This window comes from Orcinus orca, chromosome 20 (assembly GCF_937001465.1).
Source record: "Orcinus orca chromosome 20, mOrcOrc1.1, whole genome shotgun sequence".
NCBI lineage: Eukaryota > Metazoa > Chordata > Mammalia > Artiodactyla > Delphinidae > Orcinus > Orcinus orca.
This window is the reverse complement of record NC_064578.1, coordinates 56,706,720-56,731,765: the sequence shown is the minus strand read 5'-3', so window position 1 is coordinate 56,731,765 and position 25,046 is coordinate 56,706,720. Positions and strand designations below refer to the sequence as shown.

At 48.2% G+C, this 25,046-nt stretch overlaps 2 protein-coding genes across 4 annotated transcripts in view; both read left to right on the top strand.

Annotated features, from left to right (window-relative positions):
• The first annotated feature begins 2,680 nt into the window (after positions 1-2,680).
• On the top strand, positions 2,681-13,730 carry ZNF835 (zinc finger protein 835). Of its 3 annotated transcripts, none has more exons than XM_049703296.1 (3): positions 2,681-2,893; positions 3,984-4,075; positions 6,021-13,730. In XM_049703296.1, the coding sequence occupies exon 3, from the start codon at positions 6,063-6,065 to the stop codon at positions 7,662-7,664; it is 1,602 nt and encodes a 533-aa protein (XP_049559253.1). In that variant the 5' UTR covers positions 2,681-2,893; positions 3,984-4,075; positions 6,021-6,062; the 3' UTR covers positions 7,665-13,730. The 3 variants fall into 3 exon arrangements, with proteins under 3 accessions (XP_049559253.1, XP_049559255.1, XP_049559254.1); XM_049703298.1 differs by having other exon boundaries at positions 2,681-2,913; XM_049703297.1 differs by having other exon boundaries at positions 2,681-3,018.
• A 425-nt stretch (positions 13,731-14,155) lies between these two features.
• Positions 14,156-25,046, top strand: part of LOC101288200 (zinc finger protein 470) — a 99,625-nt gene continuing 88,734 nt past the window's right edge. The window contains exons 1-5 of the mRNA XM_033411984.2: positions 14,156-14,828; positions 15,279-15,370; positions 22,063-22,189; positions 22,299-22,394; positions 24,249-24,412. Coding sequence (XP_033267875.1) covers positions 14,621-14,828; positions 15,279-15,370; positions 22,063-22,189; positions 22,299-22,394; positions 24,249-24,412 — 687 coding nt within the window. The 5' untranslated portion in view covers positions 14,156-14,620. The remainder of the gene's footprint in view (positions 14,829-15,278; positions 15,371-22,062; positions 22,190-22,298; positions 22,395-24,248; positions 24,413-25,046) is intronic.

Sequence of the window (25,046 nt, the reverse complement as noted above, 5' to 3'; positions counted from 1 at the left end):
GTCCCACCACCAAGGATCAAACCCCGGGGCCCCAGCAGTGAAAGCGCTGAGTCCTAACCACTGGACAGCCAGGAAATTCCCTCTTCCAGCTTTAAAAGATATAAAGCACAGCAGCGATTGCCTCGCACATTCAGGAAGTGTTCTTAGCATGGCCCACAAGAACCTGAATTACCCGGCCTACACTTCAGCCTCATCTCTGGGCCCTGCCTCTGTCTCAGTCAGTTTATTGCCAATAAACTGCTATGTAACAAATCGACCCTCCACTCAGTGGCTTGCTCCTGGCTTACTCCTGTTGAAGCCCGGAACCACTGTATGAGAAGTTCTACTACTCTCGGTCCACTGTGCTGTGAGGAGGCCCAAGCGAGCCACATGGAGGTGTCTGGCCAGTCCCAACACCCACTGCATGGAGAAGAGCCAGGCCCCAGATGTATGGACAAACTGAGCCAACCCAGCCATCCCTGGTTCCCTGGCCACCCCGATAAAGTCCCACTGTGGGGCAGAGATGGAGCCCTCCCTCTGTGCCCTGCTTGAATTGCTACTAATAGAACGTTTTTTCCTAATAACCACAGAATAATGAAATGAGCATAATAAAATGTTTTTCTTCATAATACTTCCACATCATATACTTGAATAGAAAGGTCCTTTCCTGTATTTGAGTAATCCCTGCCTTTTTTTAAAAAGGGGGGGGGGAAGCTTTTTAGTAAAAAAAAACCCAAAAACCTTCAGCCTTCTGAGCTCCCTACATGGTTTATGAGGAAAGTGTAAGAGGCGTTTTTTATTTTTATTTAAAAAAATTAATTAATTAATTTTTGGCTGCACTGGGTCTTCGTTGCTGTGCACGGGCTTTCTCTAGTTGTGGTGAGTGGGGACTACTCTTCATTGCGGTGCGTGGGCTTCATCACGGTGGCTTCTCTTGCTGCGGAGCCCGGGCTCTAGGCACGTGGGCTTCAGTAGTTATGGCACGTGGGCTCAGTAGTTGTGGCTCACGGGCTCTAGAGCACAGGCTCAGTAGTTGTGACACATGGGCTTAGTTGCTCCACGGCACATGGGATCTTCCCAGACCAGGGCTCGAACCTGTGTCCCCTGCAGTGGCAGGCAGATTCTTAACCACTGCGCCCCCAGGGAAGTTCCCTGATGTTTTTTAACTATTCAAATGTAAAACTAAACCAGAAAAAAATTTTAAAACCTTGGTGGCTTAAAACAAAAATCCTTTCTTCTCATGCTTACAGGTCTGTGGATTGGCTGGGAGGCTCTGCTCCATGAGTCCCAGGCTTGGAGGGGCAGTGGGCGTGTTCTTACCATGCAAGGCCAGAAGCTTCCAGAAGGATGAGAGGAAACCCACAATGCCTCTGGACATCTACACATAAAACAAAAACTTGAAAGGTAAAGAAAGCATGTTTCCAGTGGAGTGAGGGAATGGGGGGAGGCGTAAAATAGGGGTATAGGATTGAGATACAAATTACTATGTATAAAATAAATAAGCTACAAAGACAATTGTACAACATAGGGAATATAACCAGTATTTTATAATAACTATAAATGGTGTATAACCTTTACAAATTTGAATCATTATGCTGTACACCTGAAACTCATATAATATTGTACATCAACTATACCTCAATTAAAAACAATAAAAAGCAGGTGTCATGGTTTAACGGGCAGCCTTGGGAGTATGTAAAATAATATAGTATCTCACAATCTGTAGCATGTGGATTCTGGTGACATACATACGTCTTCCCATTGTATATCCACACGTTTCTCTGCTTTCCCAACTATCTAAAAATGAGCTTGTGCCCATTTCTCTAATGGCCGAAGGAAGGATTTATGAAGGCTAATCCTATGAAGGGAATAATTTAGGAAGCCTAACTCTATGGAGAAGCACTTTACAAAAACAGCAGGCCAGGGCTTCCCTGGTGGCGCAGTGGTTAAGAGTCCGCCTGCCGATGCAGGGGACACGGGTTCGTGTCCTGGTCTGGGAGGATCCCGCATGCCGCGGAGCGGCTGGGCCCGTGTGCCATGGCCGCTGAGCCTGCACGTCCGGAGCCTGTGCTCCGCAACACAGAGGCCACAGCAGTGAGAGGCCCGCGTACCGAAAAAAAACACAAAAAAACAAAAAAACAGCAGGCCAATAGCGACTCTTATGTCGAGTTCTGTACTATAATCGTTTGCCCACGTCAATGGATTTGTCACCTTTTTCCCTCTGGTCTAGAATTACATCATATCTCTGAGACAAATGATTTCCATGGCTTAAGGGTGAACTGTGGGTTGCAAACTCCAGCTCAAGCCCTTTCTGTGCTGTGTGGCCTGGGGTGACTCACTTAGACTCTCTGATCCTAAGGGTCTTTTTACCCTCACCTGTGGACTCCGCCCCTCCTTGAAGCAGAAGAGTCCCGCCCCCATATTACTGGCCCCGCCCACCAGGGCGCCCAGGTCGTGGTGAGCGGAGCTCGGGTAGACACGCCCAAGCCCCGCCCCCAGCCGCCCTGCCCTCCTCGGGCTCCCGGAGCCGCTGAGATTCATCATCCCACTGTGTACGGTCGCACGTCCTTCTGGGACTTGTAGTTTCCGTACACCGGCGCTGCGGGCCCGAGTCACTGTGCAGGCGCAGCGCGGCACCTTCTGGGAGTTGTAGTTCTTGACGGACCCGAGCGAGCCGCAACTCTCCCAGTGCGCACGCGCAGTCCGGGCCGGCCTAGCGCTTGGGCTAGTTTGTGGTGGCTGATACCTTGACCTGTGTGGCTCGCACTTCCGCGCCACCGCCGGACGAGGGGTCACCGGGGCTCCGCGTGGGCCGGATAGGCCAGAGACCGTGGAGAAACTGACCCAAACCCGCCAGGCTCGGCGGGAGCCGCCCAAGGCCTTCAGAGATGGTCCTGGAGGCGCGGGCGCCGCGGTGCGCATGCGCGATTGTGTGTACGCTTGTCCCCTGTGTGTGTGTGACGGTGTGATCCCGACTCCAGCGGCGTGTTCCTGTGCGTGTGAGTCCTGCCCTGCGTGCCACTCCAGAACTTTGTGCCGGTGCGGGCGTATAGCTATGTGTGTCACTGTGCGTGTAGGCCCGCTTGTCCCATCTGTGCATGAGACTTCATGTGAGTCCGTCCCCAAGTGTCACCACATGTTTGCACGTGCCTGACCCTAGCGGCCTGTGCCTGTGAATTTGAGCATTTGGGGACCTCTGCCTATCTGTGACTTTGGGCATGTGTGGAACTTGTTCTCCTAGGTGGGTGTGAGGTGTATAATTCCACACCCCTGGCTGTGCAACTGCGTAGGGTGGCTGGGTGGGTGTGCCTGCCAGCATGGAGCTGGATGGTCAGGGTGTGCCTGAGTGGAGGGCTGTGCACAGGATATTGATGAGAGACACTGCGAGGGTGGGGGTGCTGCGTGTGTGTGTGTGTGTGTGTGTGTGTGTGTCTGCGCGTGGGGGAGACCCTGCAAACCTGCGGCTCTGGATATGTGCGGAGCTCTGCCCACCGCATGACTCTGTGTGACTAGGGGTGCCACTGTGGGTGGTGACCCAGGCCAGGCCTGCCCGTTGAGCAGGGCGGCATGTGTGACTTTGTTGTGTGTGTACCCATGTGTGCATGGGCAGGCGTGACCGCAGACGCGCTTGGAGTTGAGTGGGTGTGCGAGACCGCCTGCCTCCTTGTGTATGGGAAGGACTGTGCCACAGCATATGGGTGACTGTGTAAGGGCATCTGAGGGCCAAGGCAGGGGGTGGTATAACAGCCCCCTCCCCGTGTGGGTGCATGCAACTCCATGTGTGTGTCTGTGTGTGATGTGACATGTGTCTGCCTCTGAGCATGTCTCTGTTTCCCTTTTGGTTGCTTGCTTGTGCACCTGACTGGCCCAGGTGTACCCCACCCTGAATCCACTTACCTTCCCCACGTGCACACAGAGGAAACACCCTGCGTTCTTGCTTCACCCACCCACCTGCGCCTGCCCCAGCATCTTCCTTCAGGGGTCCCTGTTTCTTTTCCTCACAGATGCTGACTGGACCCACTGAGGCATGTGTGGCCATGGCAGGAGCCACAGCCTGAGTGACATGGACAGGACCCGATGCTCCCAAACCCACGAGGTGGGTACCACTGCCTGCTCTGGGGACCCAGTCAGGCCCCACTCAAGCCTGAGGGTTGCCTGTGGGGGTGGCACCAGAACTGGGACTGGCCCCATTTGGCTCCCACCAGCAAAGTTCTCACCTCTGCACAAAGACCCTGCATGGTCTGGCCCTCACCCTGCCATATCTAATCTCCCCTGCTCTCCGCCTAGATCACTCTTCTCCAGCGCCCCCCAACCCTGCCCAGCCCCTTAACTGTTCCTCCATCACCTCCATCATGGTCCTGCCTTAGGACCTTTGCACTTGCTGGGCTCACGGCCCAGAATCCTCGCTCCATAACTTCCTCCAAGTCTTGGCTCATTGAGCCCTGCACTGGGGGGCAAGCATTCCAGGTAGGTGGAACGGCCAGTGCAAAGGCCCTGTGGCAGGAGCATGCCTGGAGTGTTTGTGGAACAGGGAGGAGGCCTCTGGCTGGAGCAGGGCAAGCCCAGAGCAGGTGAGGGTGTTGTAGAGGCTGAGGTCAGGAAGATGCTGTGCAGGCCATGGAGAGGAGTGTGGCATTTATGGAGCCATTAGTGATTTTTTAAAAAGTATTTATTTATTCGGCTGCTCAGGGTCTTAGTTGCGACGTGCGGGATCTTTAGTTGCGGCATGTGGGATCTTAGTTCCCCAACCAGGGATCGAATCCGGGCCCCCTGCATTGGGATCTTGGTGTCTTAACCACTGGACCACCAGGGAAGTCCTGCCATTAGTGATTTTAATTGGGAGAGAGAGGAAGAGCAAAAGCTCTGGAGCTGGGCAGCCCAGGTGTGGGTCCTGGTATTGCCACTTCTGGGAGCCTCACTGAGGAATAAAAGAGCTTAAAGGGTGATGGGTACATAGGTCTGTGTTCAACAGGTGCTGGTTATTTTGGCCACTATAATAATACACCCGAGTTGGCTTCAGAGTGGCCGGGACCAGTGCCTCTTAGATGTTCCTGTGCCCACAAACCACCCGGGGCTCTTATCAGAAGGCAGATTCCAAGTTACCAGGCCTGGAGAGAGGCCTGAGCGCTGCACTTGTCCCGGGCAATGCTGATGCTGCTGGGCCTTGGGCTAGGGTGGAGCGGTGTTGATTTCAGAGTGGAAATCAGGATCTCTGTGTTGATGGCTGTCGTGCTCTGTGTGCTAGTTAAGATGAAATGTCTCCTCCTGGTCCGGACATGTGGCCCACCCACCTGTGAAAACTTTCACTGGCTTCCTCTACCTGCTGTGCGTGTACACCTTCCTGTACACCTGCTCGCCGCCACCTGTAGCTCGTCTTTGCTGGGGTTGGGGTGGGGAGCACCAGGGGGATGAGGGGAGCTCAGAGCCTTCTGAGGGAGGCTCAGGCTCAGCCTGTGAGTGTGACTTTACACACAGCAGGGAGCAAGCTGGAAGCTGGTCGCGGCTGGGGGAGACGGACACAGGGCCTCTGGACCCACGGGAGCAGGGTCTTTCAGGGAGGGGTGTGCTGCTGGTGATACCAGGAGAAACTCATCACCCCTAGGATGGCCCCACTTGGCCCACCCACCCCAGGGGGCTGAACCCAAAGCAGGTCACTGACTGCTCTCCACACGTGCACGTAGTCACAGGCACCAGGGATTAGGACTTCAGTACATCTTTTGCATGGACGCAATTGAACTCATAACAGCAGGGTTTAGAAACAGTTTTGGTTGTCACACCTGGGGGCATCCGGTGAGTAGAGGTCAGGGACGCTGCTCAACATCCTACAAGGCACAGGATGGTCCCGCAACAAAGCATGATGTGACCCACACTGTCAGTAGACAGACCCTGCACTGATCCTTTTCCAGCCCGGGACAGGTGACAAACCTGTTTGGTTTTTTGTTGTTATTCTTTTTTTCTTTCTTTCCTTCTTTCCTCCTCTTCCTTCCCTCCCTTCCCTCCCTCCCTCTTTCCCTCCCTCCCTCTCTTTCTTTGTCATCCAGTAACGAAGATGTGAAATCGAGGCAGCAGCTCACAAAGCCGGGATGGAAGGACTCTTGACGGTTGCCGTCCAGCAAGACTCTGAGTTGGAAGAAACCCCGAAACACGAAGGTCATTTCAGGGATGGCCGGGAGAACCAGGAGGTCCACGAGGAAGACCCCACTGAGGACTGCATCCCAGAGCATGATGAATGCACCAGAACCCCCAGGACCAGATCGAGCCCCACAACTACCCAGGCTGACTGCAGGCCCCAGAGGCGCAGTGCACCAAGAAAGAACCCAAACCAGAAGAACACAGACGCCAGCGCAGAGGAGGAGGAGGAACGAGGTGGTGGCACCAGAAAGCCGTGGAAGTGTCAGGACTGTGGAAAGGCCTTCAGCTACTGCTCGGCCTTCACCCTGCACCAAAGAACCCACACGGGGGAGAAGCCGTTCTCCTGCCCCGACTGCAGCAAGGCCTTTAGCCAGAGCGTGCACCTGATGCTGCACCGGCAGACGCACACGGGCGAGCGGCCCTACACATGCGGTGAGTGCGGCAAGGCCTTTAGCCAGGGCTCCTACCTGGCGGCGCACCGGCGCACACACACGGGCCAGCGGCCACACAGCTGTGCGGACTGTGGCAAGGCTTTCATGCGCCCCATGCACCTGGCACAGCACCGGCGTGTGCACACAGGCGAGCGGCCCTTCACGTGTGGCCAGTGTGCCAAGACCTTTCGCAACCACTCCTCCCTGCTGGAGCACCAGCGCATCCACACAGGCGAGAAGCCATTCGTGTGTGCACAGTGCGACAAGGCCTTCCGCTTCTCCTCGGCGCTCATCCGCCACCAGCGCACGCACACTGCCGTGCGGCCCTACACCTGTGGCCAGTGTGCCAAGGCCTTCACGCAGATCACGCACCTGGCGCAGCACCATCGCGTGCACACGGGCGAGAAGCCCTACACGTGCCCCGAGTGCGGTGCGCCCTTCAGCCAGAGCGCCTCGCTGGCCGAGCACCGGCGCATCCACACGGGCGAGAAGCCATACACGTGCGCGCAGTGCGGCAAGGCCTTCACGCAGGTGTCGCACCTGAGCCAGCACCGGCGCATGCACACTGGAGAGCGGCCCTACGCCTGCCGGGACTGCGGCCGCGCCTTCAGCAACCGCTCGCACCTGGTGCAGCACCACCTCGTGCACACGGGGGTGCGGCCCTACAAGTGCCTGGAGTGCGGCACCACCTTCAGCCACGTGTCCTCCCTAATTGAGCACCAGAAGGTCCACACCGGAGAGAAGCCCTACCGGTGCAGGGACTGTGGCCGTGCCTTCAGCCAGGGCTCGTCGCTGACACTGCACCAGCGCACACACACCGGCGAGCGGCCCTACGCGTGCCCTGAGTGCGGCAAGGCCTTCAGCAACCGCTCCTACCTGATCCAGCACCACATTGTGCACACCGGGGAGAAGCCGTACGAGTGCAGCGGCTGCGGCAAGGCCTTCGGCTTCTCCTCCGCCCTCATTCGACACCAGAGGACACACGCTGACGAGAAGGTGGGGGACACCTTTGCCCAGTTGCCACACCTGACTCAACACCTGAGCTCTGACCAGGAGGAGGAGCCTGTTGATGGGGGTGATCCTGCAGAAACCGTGGTGGACCAGCCCAAGAATGAGGGCTGAGGGCTGCCAGGGCCTCCTATAGGCAGGCACCCTGCTGAGCCTTTTATACCTTGTGCTCGGGCTCTCAGCACTAGCAGGTAGATACCCTACCATCCCCATGTTGCCGATGAGGAAACCAAGGCTCTGGGAGGCTCCGTGGGGTGCCCGAGATCACACAGGAAGGATGTCACAGGGTCAGGACTGGACCTCGCATCTACCAGACTCACCTCCACCACCTCCCTGGTTCAAAATTCTAATTGTGACCCATGAAAGTAGACCCGAAGATATATCTGTGGGTCTCTGGTTGGCCTTTTGATCATTTTATGACTGAGTAGACATTTGGTCCACACATTTAAATAAAAGGTTCAGTTCCTTTGGTGCAGTTGGCATGGTAACAGGGAGCAGGGTCTTAAGAATAAATGTGGGGACTTCCTGGTGGTGCAGTGGTTAAGAACCCGCCTGCCAATGTAGGGGACATGGGTTCGAGCCCTGGTCCAGGAAGACCCCACATGCCGCAGAGCAACTAAGCCCATGCACCACAGCTACTGAGCCTGCGCTCTAGAGCCCGTGAGCCACAACTACTGAAGCCTGTGCACCTAGAGCCCGTGCTCTGCAACAAGAGAAGCCACCCCAATGAGAAGCCCACGCACCACAATGAAGAGTAGCCCCTGCTCGCCGCAAGTAGAGAAAGCCCTCACGCAGCAATGAAGACCCCATGCAGCCATAAGTAACTAAATAAATAAATTTATAAAAGAATAAATGTGGATCCCTAGGACTGAAACAGTGCTTCCAAAATTAGAGAAAAATGAGCAGAGAACTCCAGGGCAGGGAAAGTTGTTTTAGAAGGAAGCACCTCTCCCCTGACAGACCTGTGGAGGGTGATTTTTAGAGTGGACCCCAGTCTTTTTTTCAGTATGAGGAAACACCTCCCCTTTCCAGATGTTTTCCCCCAACTCAAAGTCCTGACTTTCATGGTTGTCTCTGTTAGCTCTTGCCAACTAACAAGTTGCCCAGAATGTCCATTTAGTGTTTCCCATGCAGGGTGGTGCTGGAGGTCTGGACCAGTTTCATTCGATGTTGGGAAGGGGAGGGCCCACCATACCAGCCTCTTTCTCGGACCTCTGGGAGTGTGGGAATGTGTAAGCACCAGCGATTGGCCACAGAGTGGAGGCGGGACTGAAATCAGAGCTGATCCTCAGCGGCTGTCCACACCTTGGATTTACATTACTGCCACCACCTTTGTAAACTCAGTGCCTGCAGGACAGCCAAGTGGACTGCAGGTGTTCCCACAGTTGGGATAGTCTGGCATTAGCAGCTGTGTGGCTGGCCTGGAGTCTGGGCTGCTTCCGCTGCAGTCCCGATACCTGACTTTAGTGGATCAGTGTCTATAAATCTGTGCTTGTAGTTTTGTGAACACAGCACCTGAGGGACATCTGGGCTGATTTCTTGCCTTCCCGCAGTGGAGGCAGGGCCGAGGGCAGTGCCAACAACAGTGTACTTTGTGAGCCCACACGACAGGTGACAAGTGACACCACAGCGTGCTGCCTGATGGGCAGCTCCAATTGAGGAATACTCACTGACTCCTCTCCCATCCCACCCCCCTCACCCCACAGCTTAGAAATGGGTCTGGGGGCCTCTACTCCAACAACTAGGGAGCATGCCCTTACCCCAACAGGGCAGTGAAAACCACAGACCAAAGAGGAGGCCCCACTCACTATCCAGGGCAGGCTCTGGTCACCGCAACACCAGTCACACCCCCTGTCAAGCAGATAATGGCCAGCACACACTGAGGAAAGACGCAGCAGGCATCCATACTAAAAGCAGCCCTCGCACCAAAAGTACTAAAACCATGCAGGCTACACAAGGACATTCCATATAAAAATAGCCCTTGGGAGTTCCCTGGTGGTCTAGTGGTTAGGATTTGGTGCTTTCATTGCCATGGCCCACGTTCAGTCCCTGGTCAGAGAACTGAGATCCCGCAAGACATGCAGCATGTTTAGCCAACATAAAAACAAACAAACAAAAAAGCCCTCTAAGACCACAGTAGATAACTGTTCCTCCTAAACCCATAGGGTAAGAGAAATATAAGTAAAATGAAGAAGCAGAGGCATCACTCCAGATTAAAAGATCAAGAGAATTCCCCTGAAAGAACAAACAATGAAACAGACCTCCTCAATCTAATAGACACTGAATTTAAAAAAGGAGATAATGAAAATACTGAAGGAATTAAGAAGAGATATTGATAGAAATGCAGATTACTGTAAGAAGAAACTAGAAGCTATAAAAGGAACCAAGAAAAATTTAAAAATTCATTTGGTGAGATGAAAGATGAGCTACAGACAATAAATAGCAGATTGAATATGGAAAAGAATGAATAAGTGATCTGAAAGATAGAATAATGGAAATCTCCCAATCAGAACAGCAGACAGAAAACCAAATGAAGAAAAAAAAGAAGAAAGCAATATAAGAGACCTATGGGATAATATAAAGCATGCCAATATATGCAAAATAGGGATACCAGAAGGAGAAGAAAGAGAAAAGGGGATTGAAAATGTATTTGAAGAAATTATGGCTGAAAATTTCCCAAACCTAAAGAAGGAAACAGATATCCAGGTACAGGAAGCACAGAGGGTCCCAAACAAGATGAACCCAAACAGACCTACACCAAAACATATCATAATTAAAATGGTAAAAGTTAAAGAGGGGATTCTAAAGGCAGCAAAAGAAAAACAAAGTTAATTACAAGGGAACCCCCATAAGGCTATCAGGTAATTTCTCTACAGAAACATTGCAGGTTAGAAGGGAGTGGCAAGATACATTCAAAGTCCTGAAAGGGAAAAATCTGCAACCTAGGATACTCTACCCAGCAAGATTATTTAGAAGAAGAATAGAATAGAAAAAGAGATAAAGAAATTCTCAGATAAGCAAAAAGTAAAAGAATACAGCAATAGTAAAACCTAGCCCAAAGGAAATATTGAAAGGCCTTCTCTAAATAGAAAAGCAGCAAGACTCTATAGGAAAGAGAAAATCACAACTGGAAAGTAAATCACTTAAATAAGCCAGTGCACAGATTTTTTAAAAAATCAAAAAAAATTTCTGCAAAATTTTCTGTGAAAGTGCTGATAACCACAATGAATGGCAGAAGGATAAACATGCAGATGTAAAAGAGGACATCAAAATCATACAATGTGGGGGAGGAGAGTAAGAAAATGTAGTGGGTTTATTTTTTTTCAGAATGTGTTTCAGCTTATATGACTACCAGTCCAAGCAAGTAGATATAGGAAGATGTTAACATACTTGAAAAACAGGGTAACCACAAATCAAAAAACATACAATAGATTCACGAAAACCAAAAAGAAGAGAACACAAGCATAATACAAAAGAAAATCATCAAACCACAAAAGGAAAAACAAAAAGAAAGGAACAAGAAGAAATACAAAATCAATGGGAAAACAAGGTTTAAAATGGCAATAAGTACATATCTATCAACAATTACCTTAAATGACAATGGACTAAATGCTCCAATAAAAAGACATAGAGTGGCAGGTTGGATTAAAAAAAAACAAAAAAGCCTACCATATACTGCCTACAAGAGACCCACTTTGGGGCAAAGGACACACATAGATTGAAAGTGAGGGGATGGAAAAAGATATTTCATGCAAATGGAAATGACAAGAAAGCAGGGGTCACAATACTCATATCAAACAAAACAGAGGCTATAAACAGGAAAGATAAAGAAGGACACTATATAACAATAAAAGAAGAGGATATTACACTTGTCAACATATATGCACCAATATAGGAGCACCCAAATGCATGAAATAAATACTAACAGACATAAAGGCGGAAATCAATGGGACTACAACACCCCACTCACATCAATGGACAGATCTTCCAGACAGAAAATCAATAAGGCAACAGAGATCCTAAATGATACAATAGAACAGTTAGACTTAATTGATATTTTCAGGACATTACATCCAAAAGAACCCAGAATACACATTCTTTTCAAGTGCACATGGAAAATTCTCTAAGATTGATTACATACTAGGGCATAAAACAAGCCTCAACAAATTTAAAAGAGTATAGAAATTATTTCAAGCATCTTTTCTGACCACAAGAGCATGAAACTAGAAATCAACCACAGGAAAAAAAAATGAGAAAAACAACAATTACATGGAGAATAAACAACATGCTACTAAAAAACCAATGGGTCAAGGAGGAAATCAAAGAGGAAATTTAAAAATACCTTGAGACAAATGACAATGAAAACAATCATACAAAATCTATGGGAAGCAGCAAAAGCAGTTCTTAGAGGGAAGTTCATAGTGATACAGGCCTTCTTCAAGAAATAGGAAAAATCTCAAACAAACTAACCTACCACCTAAAAGAATTAGAAAAAGAAGAATAAACAAAATCTAAAGTCAGCAGAAGGAATGAAATAAAGATCAGAGAGGAAATAAAATAGAGATTTTTAAAAGCAATAGAAAAAAATCAATAAAACAAAGAGCTGGTTCTTTGAAAGGGTAAAATAAATTGACAAACCTTTGGCCAGGCTCACCAAGAAGAAAAGAGAGAGGACCCAAATAAACAAAATAAGAAATGAAAGAGGAGAAATAGCAACTGATACCACAGAAATGCAATAAAAAAAGAGAATACTATGAACAATTATATGCCAACAAATTGGACAACCTAGAAGAAATGGACAAGTTTTTAGAAACATACAGTGCACCAAAACTGAATCAAAAAGAAATAGATAATTTGAACAGAGCAATCACTAGAAATAAAATAGAATCTGTAATTTAAAAAAAAAAAAGACTTCCTACAAACAAAAGTTCAGGACCAGATGGCTTCACAGGTGAATTCTACCAAACATACAAAGAAGAACTTATATACTAATCCTTTTTAAACTCTTCCAAAAGATTGAAGAGGAGGGAACACTCCCAAAGACATTCTATGAATCCAGCATCACCCGGATACCAAAACCAGACAAAGACACCACCAAAAAAAGAAAATTACAGTCCAATATCTTTGATGAATGTAGATGGGAAAATTCTCAACAAAATATTAGCAAACTGAATCCAACAACACATAAAAAAGTTTGTACACCACAACCAAGTTGGATTCATCCCAGGGTCACAAGGCTGGTTCAACATACACAAATCAATCAATGTGATATACCACATCAACAAAAGAAAAGAAAAAAACCACATGATCATCTCAATAGATGCAGAAAAGGTATTTGATAAAATTCAACATCCAGTCATGATAAAAAGTTATGAAAGTGGGTATAGAGGGAACATATCTCAACATAATAAAAACTGTTTATGACAAACCCACAGGCAAGATAATACTCAATGATGAAAAGCTGAAAGCCTTCCTACTAAAATCTGGAATCTAACACAACATTGTAAATCAAGTATTTACAAGTATACTTCAATAAAACAAATAAATAAAATTTATTTTATTAAAATAAATAAATAAATAATAAATCAATAAAATAAATTAAAAAGCTCTGAACGACTCTGACAAGACCAGCCCTAAACATGTAAATGAATAAAAGCATCAGCTAACTCAGATAATGATGAACGTTATGAAGCGGATTTTAAAAGGTATGGGGAAGTCATTCTGCATTTTACATGAGTTAATTTGAATTTTATGCTAACTAAAATAGCCTGTTTGTGGCCTGTCAAACATGCATTGTACATCTGCTTTAATTATTGAAGAAAAGGGCACACTGACCAGAAGTAAAGAACATGTTAAAAAGAAAGGTTAAATGCCTCCCTTCCTGGGATGCCAATGCTGGTCCTCCCTCAATAAGACTCCCTTCCCAGGTGCCAAGGCCATACTGACTCTCTGTATACTCGCTGTATACGCGCTGGTCTGTTTTTGTTTAGTTTGGTTTTGGTTTTGAAACCTTGAAGAAATGTACCTCTGACTTATTTAATGTTCTTTGCTCTGACAGTATATAACACTGTGCTGAAAACCATGCTTCTCCGGAGAAATTTCTCAGAATAATCTGGGAGGCTGTCTTCTGGACTATAGTCCTCAGTTTGGCGCAAATAAAACTCTTTTCTATTTTTATTATATATTTATTGATTATTTTCATTGACAAGGGGTTGGTGGCATTTGCGGGGCTGCGCAGCCCTCTACCAGGAGATGAGAGGCTAATGACAAAAAGGAGCCAGCCCAGGGGAAAGTTTGGGGGAAGACTGCTCATTCCTGCTGGTCCCTGAAGCCTGGCATTTGGAGGATGGGTGTGGGAGGTGGGGGAGGCCCCTGTATCAGCAGAGGGGACCCACCTGAGGTGAAAGGTGAGATGCAGATCGGACACACGAAGACACGCTGTGCTCACACACACACCATCACAATCACATTCTGGACCCTGCCCTTCCCCCACCGCACATCCCCCAGTTCTGTTGGCTGACAACCGGGAGAAACGAACTCCAAGGACCACACCACCTGCCCCGCCCAGAGACATCATCAACGTCCCCCGAGGCCCCGCCCCTCGCCATAAGCCCCGCCCCGGCTTGCAACTGCTCCTGCGCGCTCCAAGCCGGGAGCGACTCCCAGAAGCCCTTGGGGCGCTGTCCTGTCTAGCGGCGCGGCCTGTACTTCCGGCCAGACTCGGTTACTATGTGGACAACCACCTGGGCAGCCGCGGTCCGGAAGGGCCAGGAGCCGCTGACTTGGGGCCGAGTCGACGGACGCTGTGTAGGCCCAGACGGGACCTCTCCTCCACGCCCTCTCTCCTCTTGGCGCTGCCGGGACGCCGGCCGGGACTCCGTTTCCCAGAGGGCGCCGCGGCTGACGGACGCGCTCACTTCCGGCGGCGGCCCGCCACCTGGGTTCCAGCTGGCCAAGCAGGGTGGTGGGCTCGGCGGCCGGCCGGGCGGGGCCGGCTGGGTGCCCGGCGTGCCCGGGCGGGCTGGGTGTGTTTTCGCGACCCCGGGGGCGTGTGCGCGCACGGTGGTGACATGCGGGGGACGGCGAGCGCGCGGGCCCGCGGCCTGGGATCCCCACCGCAGCGAGGCGTCCCCCGCACAAAGCCCGGAGCGGGCCGCGGCCGGAGCGCGGGGACCCCGGTTGCTTTCCCTTGCCCTGCCCGGGGAAGGCCGCGCGCAAGGCGTGGCCTCACATCCAGGGGCCAGCGGGGAGCGGCGACCACGGGGCCTGAGAATAGAGGTGAGCGTGACAGGTGGCCCGGCGGGTGGACGGGGACGAATTCATCCCCTCAGGGTGAGGGGAGGGTGGAGTCTGGGACAGGAGGCTTCTTGGGGCCCAAGTGCTGGTGAATGGCGTCCCTGGACTCCGGGGCTGTTGGATGGGGGCATCCAAAGGACTGGAAATTCAACCCGAGAGCATCAGTCCGCGGTACAGGATCACTCTAACCGGCCACCTCCCTGTTTCAGGGCTCCTAGAGAGAAGACACCCCCCCCCACCCGTGACAGCCCCTAGTAGAGTAGCGACCACATCCCAGGTGACCCTTCAAAACTGGTCCCATCCTACTCATGCTCGAGCATTTGACGCTCCACTTGTTGAATCCGTTTCAGATTTACAACTGTCGTTTAAGACTCAAAAGGAAGGGAGCGTGGTGTAGATCTGGCCTGTAGCTACTTCTCTCTCTTCCCCCAGCTCTGCCTTCCAGGGACACGGCCTTTGTCCAGGTGAGGAAACACAAGCAGGAGGCGGCAGGGACAGGAATTGAACGGCAAGCCACCTCCCAGGTGAGTTGGCATTTCCTCTCTCCTCTCTGAAATGCAAGCTTGCTTTTCAGGACTTAATAATGTTTATTTTCTTTCAAAAGTTTTCAATCTAAGAGACCCGTCAGGGGAGCTGGTTCCCATTTCCTCACATTCTGGTGAGTGACGGGCTACAGGGACAGCCCAGGGCCTCCCTCCCTGCTTCCTCTTCATCCCACTCAGAGTTCGTTCTTCATTGAAGAAACGATTCAGCCCCTCCCTGTGCAGCTTTTCTCAGAGGGACTCTGACGGAGCAGAAGGGTACTCCTTAGCGCAAACAGGACAGCCCCTTGTGTTGTACCTGGTGTGCTTGGTACTCTTTGTGCCAGCCCCTGGAGAGACAGATGGCTAAGCCCCAGCCCCTGCTCCCAAGGAGCTCACAGCCTGTGGGTGGAAAGTCATGGAAGCATACAAGGTTCTGAGTGTGAGTTTTAGGACCAGGTACTGTGAGAGTGGGCGGGAGGAACTCTTGGCTCCTAGCTGCCTGTCGGGGAAGAGTAAGGATGTGATTTCTGAGCCCCATGTTTTGAAGGGAGAGGAGAGGTTTGGCAGACAGAAGAGGAAAGGGCAGCCCTGGTGCAATATGGAAGGCTGTCTTTTCCTCACTTGATTGCGTTCCTTCTTAGAATGCTAATAAATTCTTTGTTTCTGTCAGCTGTATCTCCTAAATATGTGATCGCCAGCTCATAAACGTATGAGCTGGGTTCCAGTTGCCCAGACTGCATAGATTACCAGTGATCTCCATCCACATTACCAAAGGCAGTGCTCAGTTCTTCGTCTTTCTTGATTATCTTTGGCACTTGACGACCGTTGGCATTTGAAATAGTTCAGGGGTTGGCAGGCTTTCACTGTAAAGGGCCAGGTAGTAAATATTTTAGGCTTTGCAGGCTGTGAGGTCTCTGCTGCAGCTACTTCCCTCTGCCTTGTAGAGCTAAAGCAGCCACAGGAAATATGTAAGTGATTGGGTGGGGTTGCGTTCCAACAAAATTTTACTTACAAAAACAGGTAACTGCCACCCCCTGAAAGAGCTCGCCCTGGCCCTCCCACCTTCCTGACTTCTCAGCTTTCACTGCTGGTTCCTCCTCACCCTCCTGACCTACAGCTGTCCCTGTGCCTCTGGGCTCTGTACTTGGCTCTCTCCTCTTGTCTGTCTGCAGCACTTTCCTTGGGGAGGTCAGCCCATTCTTGTCTGCACAGACCAGCCAAGCACTGACTTCTCCCAATCCGCCTTTCCAGCCCAAATCTCTCCTCTGAGCTCCAGGCCTCTGTGTCCAACTGGACTCCTCCACATGAATGTTTGTGTTAGGTAACACAAACCTAACACGTCCAGACCCAGGTTCCTGGGGTTCCCCCCGACAATTGCCTCTGTCTCTGTGGCAGTTTCATGCTCTGAGTTACTCAGGCCAGAAGCTCTGCTGTCATTCTTGTCTCCTCTCTTGCCCTCACCTCCCATGTTTGGTCCATTTGCAAATCCCGTCAACACTGTTTTCATGTTGTACCCAGAATCTGACAGTTATCACCACTGCCACCACCGCGTCGGTCCTCATCTTGCCGTTGCCCCTTCTACTCATGCTCCCCATGCTCGCTTCCCAATGCAGCAGCCAGAGGAGTCTGTTCTGCCACTCTCTGCTCAAACGCCCCAATGGCTTTCCCAAATGAAGGCCAGCTCCTTAATGTGACTGACAGGGCCCCGAGTGACCCGGCCCCCTGAACTCTGACGTGTGCTACCACACTCCCCCATCACTCACTTTACTTTCTCAAAAGTTGCCTTCTCGTTTTCCTGATCACTGTGTCTAAAATTTCAGAGCCTCCCACCCAAATTCCTCACATCCCTCTTCCTTGCTTTACATTTTAAGACTCTTAGCACTTTTCAATATACTATATACTTAGTTTATCTGGTTTTCTCTTGTCTGATTCTCTTATACCACAAAGTACATTTGACACAGGCAGGGATTTTGGATTCTTTTGCCCCAGCGCCTGATATGGAAAATAGGTGGTGGATGAATGTGTGAATGTAGTCTTAAAGTTCTCCTGGAGCCAATGTTTCACTATTTAATATAGCATTACAGTGATACTTTTTATACCTGAAAATGTGCATTATCTCTGATTACTTTCTATGAGTATATTCCCAGAAGTTTTTCATTCCTGTGGATTAAAGTTTACCAAAGTTACATGAAAGCAAAATACTTTAAAAATTATATGTGGATGGAACAGCAGTAGGGTCTCAAAAGCTAGAATTCTAGATTTTACTTTTTTACTTTAAAAAAAAGTAAACTTTACCCCCCTCAAAAAAATTATTACAGAATTTTCATTTGTGTATTTTAAAAATTAACTGAATTGAATTGAACCAAAAAAAACCCCTTTGATGCATTTTTTTTCTGTAAAATACTTTTTTTTTAAACTAGTTTGTTTGTTTTAATTTTTATTCATTTGTTTGGCTGCACCAGGTCTTAGTTGCGGTGTGTGTGATCTTTAGTTGCGGCACGTGGGATCTAATTCCCTGACCAGGGATCAAACCCGGGCCCCCTGCATTGGGAGCATGGAGTCCTAACCTTTGGACCACCAGAGAAGTCCCTCCTGTAAAATACTTTTTACTCTTTTTTTTCCTGTAAAATGTTAACACAAAGTATTTTTCTGTAAGGATAAGGTTGCTTTTTGGTTTTTATTTGTTTTTAAAGTTTATCTCGTCTTTATTATGTTTGAGAGTTAAAGCACCAGATCAATTTCATATTATCAGTACAGATTCTGTACCTGTATGTTTCCTCCGTGGTGTAGTATGACCCTGTGAAACCCACCTGAAAGTCTGCACGTCTGTATGATGGCAACAGGAATAAGACCAGGACCTGCACATTCTCGCTGTGTCCTCACATGGTGGAAGGGGCTGGGGAGGTCTCTGGGGCCTCATCTGTAAGGACACTAATCCCATTCATGAGGGTGGGCCTCCCAGAGGCCCCCACCTCCAAATACCATCACACAGGGCATTAGGATGTCAACATAGGAAGTTTAGGGGGACACAAACATTCAGACAAAGAGCTAACAAAAGTCATTGATTCTGTATATAAGGAGCAATCTGTATAAACTGGGAAAATGTCTTAAAAGGATATGCACATACTGTTACTTTGGGGTCCCTCTGGAATATGAGATTGGAGAGATGGGGAAAGGGATGTTTCTTATTAAGAAGAAAAATCAAAACCAAAAAAACCCAGTTGCCAAGTATAAGAAAATATTTGAACTTGTATTCTTCTCTTTAAGGGCCCCCAAATTCCAGTTTTACCAATAACAAAGTAGTAACAAATGCTAGAAAAATAGGCAGCATTTTCTCTGGCTCCAACAGACTTATAAAGTTTCTATAAAGATTCTGTGAAGATATTTTAAAAGATACTGTAATTTGTATACAATTTATTTACTACATATAATGTATAAATTTTGTTTCATTTAGTAAGGAATATCAGAAAGCTATTTGAATATCTGAAAAATTTAAGTACAAGACTTCCCAGCCAAGGAGCAGGCAGTTAGAATTGTAAGATTGGAACCTGCAAAAACCCATCATTCATTCATTCAGACCTGTGCCAGGTCTCAGTTGCTGCACGTGGGATCTGTGTTGCGGCATGCGAACTCTTAGTTGTGGCATGCATGTGGAATTGAACCTGGGCCCCTGCATTAGGAGCACGGAGTCTTACCCACTGGACCACCAGGGAAGTCCCAAAATCCCATCTTTTAGAATTGGGTCAGAAAAGAAGCAGAAAAGTAGCCTCTGTCTCAGCACCTGTGTCTTTGAATGCAATTGAAAATGTTTGCCAAAAAAAAAATCTGCATTGAAATGTTTTGTTTGTTTTTAAACCACTTTGTTGAGGCAAGACTGACACATAGAAAGCTGCACATTTTTAATATGTACAACTCACTGAGTTTGAGGGTAAATACATACTCATGAAACCAGCACCCCCATCAAGGCCATAGACTTATCTATCAGTTCCCAGAGTTTCCTCCCTTCCCTCTTTAGTATTTTTACTTTTTTGGCAGTGAAAGCACTTAGCATAAGACCTACCTTCTTGGCCGACTTTAAGAATGCAGTGCAGGGAATTCCCTGCCGGTCCAGTGGTTAGGACTCCGTGCTTTCACTGCTGACGGCCCGGGTTCAACCCCTGGTTGGGGAACTAAGATTCCACAAGCCATGGGGTGTGGCCAAAAAAGAAAAGAATACAGTGCAGTATTTTTAGCTATAGGCACTGTGCTGTACATTAGAACTCCAGAACTTACTCATCCTGCATTACTGAAACTTTGTACTCTTTGATCATCCCCATTTCCCCCTCCACTAGCCCCTGGAAGCCACCATTCTACTCTCTATTTCTAAGAGTTGGGACTATTTTAGATTCCACATATAGGTGAGATCGATCATGCAGTTTTTGTCCTTCTCTCTGGCTTATGTCACTTAGCATATGTTTAGAAATGTTTGGGTTTTCATATACCTAAATATTTCCACTGCTGAGTCTCGCGCAGTTTTCAAAACTTGAAGGCATTTAAGGAACCGCAGGTGCAAAATGCAGGTCAGTAACAGATCAGGGTGAACAACCCGGGGAACGAGAGCCAAGCCTGCCTAGCAAGGTAAGCGCTCCTGCCAGCCACTCAGCCAGCAAATCCGTTCCTCTGCCTTTGAGGCTGGGTGCACTCACTTGAGGACTTGCTGCTGTGAGCTGGCCTGCATTTGAGCACGTCTTTGCTCAAGGCTGACTAAGCAGTTCCCGGCTGTTTCCCGCAAGTGTTACCAGGTGTTTTCCGTGTTTTATGGGGCCTTGGCGTCTCCCGCTTAGGAGAGCCCTGCATCGGGACTTCACCATCTCCACACAAAGCAAGATACCACTCACAGAACCCTTTACACAGTTCAGTTAAAAATCTTCAAAGTTGGTGCAAGTTAAAGAACGTGTGATAGTATTATATATTATTCAACAGATAACAAATCTCCAAGGCGCTTTCGTTGCTGGTAGAATTTAAATGGAAAGGTTGAGCCGCGGGTCAAAGTCGGCAGAGCGAACGTTCATTTGGTGTTTACAAGGCACCTCACGTTCTGAGCGCCGTGCTTGTGCTGTCCTTTTTAACCCATGGCACGGTCTGTGAGGTTGGTTTTATTGATGTTTCCCTTTTAAACATGGGCAACTGAGACGTAGAGGGGTTAAGTAACTAGCCGAGGTTTCAGAGCTGGTGAGTGGACAGAGTCCTTAATTCAGCCTTCGGGGTAGTTGGACTTTTTTGCTTCCTGATTTGAGTCTATGCTTTTGAAAATCCCAAGGCTGCCAGATATTTAAATATACCTTCTGTTAGCCTCAGATTCTGGGGGTCAGAGTTTGAATTGAATAAATGTTCAAAATACATTAGGATGTATCAGCATTGTACACTGAAATCATAAAATTATGCCACATAAAATTCCACCAGCAGTGCATGAGTAGCAGACCCAGTCGTAAACAGGCTTGCAATGCCTCCTTGATACTTGCCCGCTTCTCTGAGATGGCACCTTGATTCTTTTTTTGTAATTGTGGTGTAGTTGACAACATAGTGATTCACAATTTTTAAAGGTTATACTCATAACTATTATAAAATGTTGGTTGTATTCCCTGTGGTGTACAATACACCTTGATTCTCAAAGACATCTTATTAATGAAAAGCTTTATCGTATTTTTCATTCTAATTATACACTCATCTTTATTTCAGAAAAAAAGAATTCGGTTAGTTTGTTTTAAATGAACATTCAACATGTGATGAACACTAAAAGCAAATAGAAATCCTTAGAACACAGTTTGGGGTTTAGTCATGTGATGTTCACCTCCAGGTTTATTTCCCCATTCTTTTTTTTTTTTTTCCCCCCCCCGGGAGAAAGAAGAATTTATCATTACTTGCAGGAAGTGATGAGAACACTGGGGATCTTTCCCAAAGCAGTGTCTCCTGTTTCCCCATTCTTGTGCTGATCCAGGGCACTTGACTGTCCTCATGGTAAAAAATGCTCTGGTACCTGTTGTGCGTGGAACAATTTAGCCTCCGTTGTTTATTGTTTCTAATTGATGTCACATATTTCTCTTGTGTGTACCTCCTGTCACCAGCACAAAATTGCCAGTTCTCCGAGGGTAGAGGCTCTCTATTTTTCTCTTTTCTCTGAAGTTTACAGTGTAATGAGGCCCGCTGTCCAGTAATTAACTAGATTTCCACATCACTGGGTATTTTCCCTTACATGTATAATCTCCTACCTAAAATGAAGAGGGGGGTAACCCTTAGGCCCCTATATTAAGTTGCAAGGACTGCCATAAGGAGAACACCACAGGCTGGGCAGCTAAAACAACAAACAGTATACCGTTCTGGAGGACAGAAGTTTAAGACCAAGGGGTGAGCGGAGTTGGTTTCCCCTGAGGCCTCTCGTTGACTTGTAGACAGTCGCCCTTTCGCTCTGTTGTCACATGGTCCTCCCTCTGCGCTCGCCCATCCCTGATTTCTTCCTCCTCTTAACAAGAATACCAGTCAGATTGGATCAGGGCCCAACCGTGTGACTTCATTTAACTTTTAGTCACCTCTTTGAAGGCCCCGTCTCCAAATACAGTCACCTTCTGGGTATGGGGGGTTGGGGCTTCGACGTGTGCATTTGGGGGGCAGGGCCTGAGCACTGATCCAGCAAGAATGTGCTTTTGTCGTTTCAGAGCTTGGTGACATTTGGGGATGTGGCTGTAGAGTTCTCCCCAGAGGAGTGGGAGTGGCTGGACTCTGCTCAGAGGAGTCTGTACAGGAGTGTGATGCTGGAAAACTACAGGAGCCTGGTCTCGCTGGGTAAAGGCCCCCCCTCCCTCCTCATCACCACACCCTGCACCATCCTCTTCCTTCAAGCCAAGGACAGACCCACAGCATGACCACGTCCCGTTTCTTCTTACATATTTAGGACTTTGTGTTTCTAAGCCCAAAATGATCTCTTCACTGGAACAGAGGAAGGAGCCCTGGGCGGCGAAGAGAACGTTGACAAGAGGCGGGTGTCCAGGTGAGCGTGGGAGACCCAGGTGGGATGAGGCCATGGCAGTCGCAGCTCCGCGCCTTCAGACACCTGGGATCATCAGCAGCCTTGAGCCTCTGGCCTGGAGGGAAAATCTAGGCGTGGGCTTTGCAAATTCTCCTTCTCCCCATCTCTTCTCTCCACCTCTGCTTCCCCCCCCACCAAGTGTAACTTTTTTGTTTGTTTGTTTTTGTGGCCATGCCACGCAGCCTCTGGGATCTTAGTTCCCCAACCAGGGATCAAACGCGCTCCCCCCTGCAGTGGAAGGCAGGGTCCTAACCCCTGGACCACCAGGGAAGTCGTGTTACAATTCTTGTAACTCTTGTCCTGTCCTCTGGATCTCATGTTTTCCCAGCACCCGTCTTACCCTTTTGCTTTTCACACTTACACAGTCGTCACTTTCTTTAAAAATCTTCGGCTGATTCTGATGTAGGTTTTACTCTTATTTCTCTTTGATGAAATGACTTTCATTTACAGACTTCTTTTAACTGATTGTTACTGCACGTCAGCTTTGAGTGAGCCCACCAGGTGCTGGCTGGGAAGATGAGCGTAAGCTGTTAGAAAACTAACCATCCCGTAGGGGCGATAAGACATTTCTGTACACTTAAGTGCAGTAGAAAGTACTGTCCTACATATGATTAGTGTAAATAGGTACCTAAGAGGAAGAAAAAAGTTATTCCCGGTTTCAAGCCAGGGAAACAAGGTACAAGAGTAGAGCCTTGAGCAGAAAGGTGAGAACGAGAAGAAAGACATTGGTAGTTCAGGAGAGGATTTGTGTTGAGCCGTGATCCGTCTGGGGTCCAGGCGGACTTCCCCCGCGCAAACAGGCTGCACACAGGTGGGCGACTGGCTCTCAGAAGGAAAGGACACTGATTCTGATTTGATGGTATGTTCCTGCAGATATTGTGATGCAGATATCATCATATTTATACCACTTGGGAGTACAGAGATTTCAACCACAACACTATTTCTGGAATAGCAAGTTAACCAAGTAAGACAAGGAATCAGAATTACAGATTTCTTTTGGAGGTTCCTGTAATAGGAACTGACTACCATTTCTAAAGAATTGAGAATCTTGTAAGACCTCTTTGTTCAAACCGTACTTCGGCAGAAAAGTTTCTATCAACAGGACAGTTTACAAACTCTGACGACTCACATGGGTCATCGTATGGCCCAGGAGAACTGGAATGGCATTTTGGGGAAAAGTTTTCCGTTTATCATGGTACTAAATCACATTCTCTGAGCAGTTTTCTGAGACAGAACTGTTTTTTTCCCTTCTGTTGACCCTTCTTCTGTTGCTGAGACTGTAGTTGATTTTGAAGACTTGTACTTTTAAGGCCAGAATCTGAACATTGGTTAGTTAGCATTGTAATCAAAAAAAAAAAGAGACGTTAGTTTTTAAAAACAGAGAGAAGAAATTTTTGCTAAATAAAATGGAGAAAGAGTCAAAGTGAGACTTCCATAATAGCGCTGAGATAAGGATCATATAGCATTTCCTTCAATAGGCTCTGCCCCTCTTTGTCTATTTTGGCCACATTTTATCTTAGATTTAAATCTCTGTGAGCTCTCTCACCTCCTGCACTTCGATCTCTTTCTCCAGTCTCCTGCTAAAACCATAACATGCACTACTTGGTCAACCTTTAGGTGTGAAAACTCACATTGTGTCCTTTAGGGTTAAAGCTACACAAATTTGGGAATGGAAGGCCAGTTGGTCATATAAAACAGCTTTCGAAACAGTATACTTTTTTTGAGGATTTTTTCCCATCTGATTACATTTTGGAAGATTTCTTCATACTGGTATATAATCGAAGAGATATTTACCTTCTTAAAAATATCTTTTAGACTCACGGGCTCTGCCAAAGACCAAGGAGTTATCTTCAAAGAAGAGCTTCTGTGAAGAAAAGTCATCCCAGGCGGTGCTAATGGAGAAGCCCACAACCTACAGTCTGGAGTGCTCCGTTCTAGGGGAAGACTGGGGTTACAGTGCTGTGTTGGAGAGGCATCTGGTGAGTCAGGGTGTAAATGGAGGGGGAGACACGCTTACAGATAAGTTGCATGAGGCAGACTTGGCGAGATTCCTAGTAAGGCACTTACAGAGGCAGTGCTGATGACTCCCAGGAGCTTCCTTGTGTCCTTCACAAAGAAACCCTTCCTTAGGAAAGCGATCTTGTCTGCAGTAAGTGTGGGAGAAGTTTCCGTTGGAATCCAGGGCTGCATACCGACAGAGTGTCCCCCCAGAAGAGAGAGTACCTGCAGTCTTGATACACACAAGGGGGAACACTGGGTCACAGCAAGTCGTAAACAAGTCTGTTTAAATCAGAAATGTTCGACTTGTAATGGATGTGAGAAGACTTTGAATAGGATCTCAGCCCTTCCTTTTCATCAGAGATTTCATATGCGAGAAAAACCCTCTGCAGACTTAATTGAACAACGTGTGTTGAACGTCAGGAAGCCTCCATGAACTTCAGAAAATCCATACTCTCTGTACCTTCATTCGCCTCCAAGAAATTATAGATTCTCCATGGCACAAACAGTTTCCCCTATTTTTCTTTTCTTTCCCCCTAAACATATACGACATAGCTAGCTCAGTCGTCATGTGACCGGCATCACTCAGAACCTAGTGAAAATTCTTGGTACATC

Coding starts and splice junctions, on each gene's coding strand:
- ZNF835 (XM_049703296.1), top strand. CDS start 6,063: ATGGAAGGACTCTTGACGGTTGCCGTCCAGCAAGACTCTGAGTTGGAA.